Below are 7,328 nucleotides of genomic sequence, written 5' to 3'. Positions count from 1 at the left end.
CATTTTCCTATCTATCTATATCTTCCTCTCCATATAATATGCCTCAGTCCTATTGTAAAGTGAATAAAAAACACACAATATTTGAAATGAGCAATTTGCTCTTTAGTTCTGTGGATATTGTGTACCTTGTCGGGAGGTCCCAGTGGATCATTTGTGTCCTGTTGTAGGAAACAGCTCTGTGATTTTTGTTCTGCGCTGTTTGAACATGCTGTGATCTTCCCAGCTAAACGATGCCCTCCTGCTCTTTCCATCTGTTGTTTTCACCAAACAAAGCACTGAGGTAGTGGGATTCTGGAAAGAGTTGAAAGAAAGGACTGCTCTGCCACAGAAACCTACTGTTTAGTTGCAAAGAGGTGTCGACTTCAAAGACAGTCCAGGTTTAGATACCTGATGCTTTTAATATTGGCAAACAGTTCTATAAAATGAATTCCTGTACTGAGGATCTCTTTCCCCTTGTGTTTGTTTAAAGGAATAGAATAGAATAGAATAATTTAAAACCCTTCTAGCTAAAATCCCAATCTATCCATAATATTGCTTTCTCCTTTTTAAATTTCTCCAAATCTGTTCTGATGAAGAAACAACCCCCTCTTTATCATGGATGGCCTGATGTTGAGCCCATTTTCAGTCATTTTTTATTTTGGGGTAAACTAAACAGGTGCAGATGCTTTGTTTTAAATAAATGTGAAACTTTGCAAGACTGACATCTCTGTAACCTCCCTACAGCAATCTATAATAATAATTCAGTGTTTCTGCTGTTAAGGTTAAAATAGATATGTATTTGCAAAGTACAGTTTATGTATTTTATGTTGATTTGTTTAAAATTATACAATAATACGGAATATAAAAATAATAAAGAAACTTTTTTTTATTTTTAAAAAAAAATATTTTGTGATAAATATCTAATAAAATATATCCTTGAAGTTTAGGGTGTTGTTTATTTTACCAGGTTTCTCTATTTAATTTTTAAGACTCTCTGGATCATATTTTGATGCTTGGAGCAACACTTGATCTAGATTTTCTTTTCTTTTCCTGGTGTAAGCAGGGTTGGTAACAAAACAAATATGATTCATACTGACCTATGTCATCTGCTCTTGCTTCAAGGAAATTTGTCTTTGAAGGATTCTCTTGTTTTTCTGTGGCTACAGTCTCTCCATATGCAAATGTTTTAGATATTAATTATAGATAGATAGATAGATAGATAGATAGATAGATAGATAGATAGATAGATAGATAGATAGATTGTTAGACTGTTGAATAGATTGTTAGATAGGTAGAAAGTTAAAATTGAGTCAATTACAGCAAATCAGATGCTTTGTTGCTTTATATATAAAGTGTGCACTAAATGATAACTAAGAATATCACAGATGGTTTGCAGACGGTGATGTTTGAGCTATCAAACATCAGTCGGTCAACATCTTATAAACATCTGCAGGTCATAATATTAGGCTTCTGAGTTCATTAGGATAATGATGTGTTGATGTACCAATACTAATTCTTTTTTTTTTTTTTTTGTCTGACTTTATCATGGTATTGACTAGAGTCCTTGTATTTTAAATAGCACACTGGATGTTGTCCAGTCTTTGCTTTAATGTGTGCAAGTGTGATTATATTTTTTAAGGTGACATTGCCTCCTCCTTCCTAACTGGCTCACCTCTTATAGTAGAGCTGAGTTAGCTGTAAGTTCCTGCTGTCTCTTTCTGTTTTCTTAATCATAGATAAATGAAAATCAGCGACCATGTGCACAATGTTTCTTCCAATGCATTTGAACTACAACACTTAAAACCATCCTAATAAACAGTATATTGCTTGCTTCTAGACTGCAGGCAGCAGTTTGTTTTTCTAGACTAATAAATATTTTCAAATATCTGTGCTTGTCAGAGTTAGTTTTTTCCTTTCCATCATCTGGTCAGCGAGAATACATAATAGGCCTATTCTTTGTATAACATAAATGCTGCATTGGCCTCAGACAGAAGCAACATGCACAATGCTTTTAGTAATAGTTTTACAAATTCAGTTTCATCTCATGATAGTAAACAGAGGCATTGAGAGTCAGGGTTTGCAAGTGAAGTTGCATGACACTCAGTGAGATAAGATATTGTAATGTACATGTAATGTACGATAAAGCTTTCCTGGTAGCACTTTATTTTGCAGTCCTGTTATGTACATACTGTGTACTTATTATAGTAATTACAATAACTATGTAATAAGTAGGTACTAACCCTGAACCTACCCCTGAACCTAACCCTACCCCATTGTAGTTACCTTGTGTTACCAGAACTTTCTTAGATAAATACACTGTAAGTACACTATAAGTACATGTAAGTACACGTACTGTAAAATAAAGTGCAACCGTTTTCCTTCTTAAGACGCAGTCGCCACCCAGCGGTAGAATAAATGCAACGCACATCGAAAATGAAAGTAAACTTGCTCTATTTGATTTTTTAGCAAACGTGGCGTAGAAAATGGAGGAAATCATTGTGGAAAACAAACCCAAACTCATCAAATGGCTTAGTTCGGATTCAGACATTTTTCTGCAATATGTTCAAGCTAAAAAACTAATAACAACGTCGCAGTATACTGAACTGATGGAAATGAGAGCTAAGGAAAGGGTTATCAGACTTCTGGACATCATCCTTGGAAATGGTGAAAATGTGTGTCGAAAATTTCTGGATTTGCTGAAAGAAGATGATGTGAATGAAAGTTCTCCCGAACTCAGAGAATGGATCAAAACAGTGGACACTGAAGGTAAGTTGTTTTGCAAAAGCCTTGTGCACATTTATGGCGAGGCCTAATGCATTCATTCATATCATATCGACATAAAAAATAATTTTAGTTCATTAAGTCAAATCGGTGGTGCATTTTAGCTGAATTGGGTAGAAAAATGGACCGCAGTCAAACAGTCTTTTTTTCGATAATGGATTTTTATTTTTTATTATTATTATTTATTTATTTTTTTATTTTTTTTTAATAAAGAGCTAGGCTACGTGATGACTATATTTTCGAATTTGAAACTCTTCATTTAAGACCACAACATACAATATGACCTATTGAAAAATGCCTTTTAGCCTAGTGTTAAGTCACACACAATAACAATAATTTCGTACAAAATATTATGTAATTTAATTGTCTTCAGAACTTTAGTGAAAGTCCTTTTAAGGCTACTGTACTACTACCAATGTTGGGAAGGTTACTTTGGAAATGTAACAGGTTACAGATTAGAAGTTACCCTATTTAAAATATAATACGTGGTGTAACTATTTCAGTTATTTTAATAAAGTGATGTAACTGATTACATTTTTACCTTTTTCTAAATTTCTAATGTTTTCAACTGTTATTCATGTTCAAACATTTAAACCTGGCCAGGTTAACCTTACAGTGGTTTTCAACTGATTACTGTCAGACTTTCGAAATCCTTCATCACTTGAATTAAAAATCAAGTAAAATGACATTTTAAAGCACAAATCAGAACATACTTTGAGAGTAATTTTGTGGTTAAATGCTGATTTAAAACCATATCAAGAAATATTTTAGTAGCTATAATACTGTTTCTCAAACCTTTGCTTAGCTATGACAGGAAACAATGGAATCTAACAGTGCTGCAAAAAAAAAAAAAAAAAAATCTTACAAAAAAAAAAAAAGTATATACATAAACCCAAATAGGAAATAAGTTAAAACAGTTATCAAATAAGCATGTGTCCTATTCTGTGTTCTAAATTCCGGAAATCTTGAGGTCTCATATTTTAGAGGAGTCACTGCTTTTATCTAAATCATGAAAGAAATCAATTATATCTGTATGTGGGTGTGAAAATAAATTCAGATGTAACGACCATTGTAATTGTTAACATTCTAATAAGTAACTGCAGTTTCTCAGTACAACTGTAAATGATTACAATTAAAAATTTTTTGTAATTAAATTATGTAAATATTTTGCATGTAACTACTGTTACTCCTCAGCACTGACTTCTACTAATAATCATCAAATTTTTATTTTTTTATTTTTTTTTAAATAATTTTACAGATCAGAAAACAGAAAATGACTGTAAAAAAGAAAGTGTTGACAGGCCAATACAAGGTAAGATTTTAGATCTTGATTAAATCTTTTTTCTGTATATACTGTATGCATGCATATAGGAGTCTATATGAGTCCGTATATACATTAACAAGGATTTGGGATAAATATGATGTGATTTAATGGAAAACGATGGATTTCATTTTTGAGTAAGCTGGCTCCCTCAAGTGTCTTTATTATAGTTAAGCTTTAATGACATTGAATTGCCCTGTATGGAAAATAACTGTAAAGTTACTATGAATACCTGTAAATGTGTATTGTGGTAAACTGGGCAGATCACTGAAATGTACTGCATTACAGTCCATAGGATGCTTGCATGACTTTTGCCCTCCAAAATATTTATTTTTATTTTTATTTTTTAATCAGAGACCGCAAACATGGCAAGACATTCAGGCATCCAAGTAATATGTTAGTGTGATTTATTTTTATTAATAATTAGGAAAATATCAGATGTACAATCAACAATTGTATGAATTGACAGCTTTTATTGTTTATTTTTAAAGGCAACATCTCTGCATCTGGTGGCAGCAGTATAAATTCCCCTATCATAACATAAAAAAACTGCCTAAAACTATTAAAAATGGTAATAAAATGTTGTTTAACCCTCAGAAGATATTGACCATGTACCTCTGAAAGCCAAAGTAAATTTTATATAAGCTGTTTGATTTATTTATTATTGTTAATTATTATTATTGTTATGTTTTACATTGTTGTAAGCCCTCAAATTTTGGACACATGTAAAAAAGGTATCAAAACCTGGTTTGTGTAATTAGCAGTTTTCAAACAATAAACATCACAATTAAATAGCCGAAAAGAATTGGGAAAATTTTGCTCGGACATGATCACAGGCACAATCAGGGACACAGCTACATTTTTATGTTTTTTGGTTATTAAAATTTGCTTATAATTAATAATAGCAATGATCAAAGACCATCAAGAGGGGTTTTCTTATCTGTTAACCTGATTTATTATGTAAGATACTTTATTGTCATTGCACAAGGTGCAATTTAGAATGGCAAGTCTCATATATATATATGTGTGTGTGTGTGTGTGTGTGTGTGTGTGTTAATACATTAAGCCACACTTCCTTAATAATAATCCTTTATTCCTGCTAATGTTTCAGACCAGAAACCTTATAGAGACTGTCAACAGATGCCAATACAAGGTTAGAATAAGTTGTTTTCTTTCTAGTCTATATAATTCTCTTTCCAGTGTCTTATGATTTTTTTGTCGTTCTTTTTGTGTTCCCAGATTGTCAGCGGTTTCTAAAAAAAAACTTAAGTTTTTTGGTTCAAAAAGTGTGTAACATTGATCCAATTATTGATGATCTTGACCTACACCCTGAATCAGATGCAAAGGTGAGAGCGAAGTCAACCAATCAAGAGAAGATGAGGACACTGCTTGGCCATGTGAATTGTGAAAGTATTGCTAAGGACCTGGTCATCGCTCTGTTCAAGCATGAAAAACACCTAATGAATGAACTGCAGAACAACTACTGAAAGTTGTATTGTTTACACACTGATAAGCAGCATGATACTATGACGTTCCATGATAAAATTATGCATTGTACAAATGAAACTTTTGCATAGTTTGTACTGCTTTAAATGAGTTTTAATGGACATCTTAAATTGTTGAAACATTGGTAGTTTTTCATTACATTTTATGAATATAATAAAGATCAAATTAATCAAAACCATTCATGTATTTTTATCACCAATAAACGACATAAATGTCTGTCTGTTTAAATGTATTTATTTAACCCTTATAGCTACAAGCCGTTTTCATTCACGTCAAAGAAAAAAAAAAATATTTGCCTGTTTTCACGTTCAGCTGTTTATAATCAAGTCAAACGCAGGTGGAGCCGCAGCAACAGGATTCAGCCACTAGGTGGCAATGGTGGATCAGTACGAGTGAAGCGTGACTAGAGGACCTGTTGGCGATCAGCTCGAGAGTAGCCAGGTAAAATAAATACAAATGTAATATGTATTGTAAACCATTGTTCAAACAATTGAACGTTATTACACTAAGGTGTGTAATAGGAAAACAGGAGAGCGTAAGTGACTGATATAACTAAAATAATACATCGAGTGAAGCGTGACTAGAGCACCTGTTGGCGTTCAGCTCGAGACAGGTAAAAATAAATACAAGGTAATATTAACTGTAAACCATTGTTCAAACTATAGAGCGTTATTATAGGAAAACAGGACCGTGAGAGTGACTATCACCAAAATAATGCATTGCTAAATTTAAGTCAAATGAAAATCCTCATTACAAATGCATCATCACATAGTCAACAATAGTCATCATCCACAAAACCAACAAAGGTCATGTGTGTTTAATGTAAGCTAACACATCATGTCAGCGACCACCGAAAATAAATAAACAAATAAATAGCGGCAAACACATCATGACAAACGAGCAGTGCTTAAATAATGTTATTGACACAGCGGCCTAGTAAATGTCCGTTATGTTATTTGCGCCTTCCATCGTGACGTGAATAATAGCTAGTTTGTATATATATATATATATATATATATATATATATATATGCTTTTTTTAAAGTAATCTTTATTATTATTATTATTATTATTATTATTATAATTATTATTATTGGATTGCTTTGGATAAAAGCGTCTGCTTTTTCTTTTCATAAAGTTAATAATAACTGATAGTGATATTTTTTTGTTAATTTTTCTGTCATATAAAATTACTCACCCATTGTATTATTCATTTATTTATTTATTATTATTGTACAAAAATTACACAAAGATTTGTACAAGCATCAAAAACTTGCAACAAGTACAAAAAAAGAAAAAAGAAAAAAATAATTCATTAGAATATGTACATTGAAAAATTCATGCCAGGGGTAGTACAACAATTTAAAGTAACAAAAAGCTTCATAGGTCTTTTCGTTTTTTGTTATTCATTTTGTTTAATGTAGTTACCATGCTGTTAAATCTCTTTTATAAAATGTTTTTTTTTTTTTTTTTTTTTTTTTTTTTTTTTTTACATGAATGTGATATTTTCTAAGTAATATAAGAAGTTGTAGAAGAAAGCACATCGTACTTTAGGAACCAACATCATCCTGTACAAAAAGAAAAGAAAAAAAAGACGTTATACAAATCATTTTGTGTACATGTTCCAAACAACCTAGAAATGTAATTAGAAATATCCAACCAAAACATAACATAAACAAAATAAAAAAAATTAAGATAAAAAGATCATTCACCGTTCTTTGTCATTGCTACAAAATTTCAAT

At 31.5% G+C, this 7,328-nt stretch overlaps 1 protein-coding gene across 1 annotated transcript; it reads left to right on the top strand.

The window, feature by feature from the left end:
- The first annotated feature begins 2,403 nt into the window (after nucleotides 1-2,403).
- LOC113053708 (uncharacterized) lies at nucleotides 2,404-5,803 on the top strand. The gene is made up of 4 exons (XM_026218989.1): nucleotides 2,404-2,745; nucleotides 4,019-4,072; nucleotides 5,193-5,234; nucleotides 5,321-5,803. Exons 1-4 carry the CDS (start codon nucleotides 2,463-2,465, stop codon nucleotides 5,566-5,568), a joined length of 627 nt encoding a protein of 208 aa, XP_026074774.1. The 5' UTR covers nucleotides 2,404-2,462; the 3' UTR covers nucleotides 5,569-5,803.
- The last annotated feature ends 1,525 nt before the right edge of the window (nucleotides 5,804-7,328 follow it).

Source organism: Carassius auratus, chromosome 34, assembly GCF_003368295.1.
Source record: "Carassius auratus strain Wakin chromosome 34, ASM336829v1, whole genome shotgun sequence".
Lineage (NCBI taxonomy): Eukaryota > Metazoa > Chordata > Actinopteri > Cypriniformes > Cyprinidae > Carassius > Carassius auratus.
This window is presented reverse-complemented; position numbering and strand designations above follow the sequence as displayed.

Excerpts from the sequence above, each read along its gene's own strand:
- LOC113053708 (XM_026218989.1), top strand. The coding sequence starts at position 2,463 with ATGGAGGAAATCATTGTGGAAAACAAACCCAAACTCATCAAATGGCTT. Across the intron at positions 2,746-4,018 it reads CAAAACAGTGGACACTGAAG|ATCAGAAAACAGAAAATGAC; the intron begins GTAAGTTGTTTT and ends ATAATTTTACAG. Across the intron at positions 5,235-5,320 it reads TCAACAGATGCCAATACAAG|ATTGTCAGCGGTTTCTAAAA; the intron begins GTTAGAATAAGT and ends TTGTGTTCCCAG.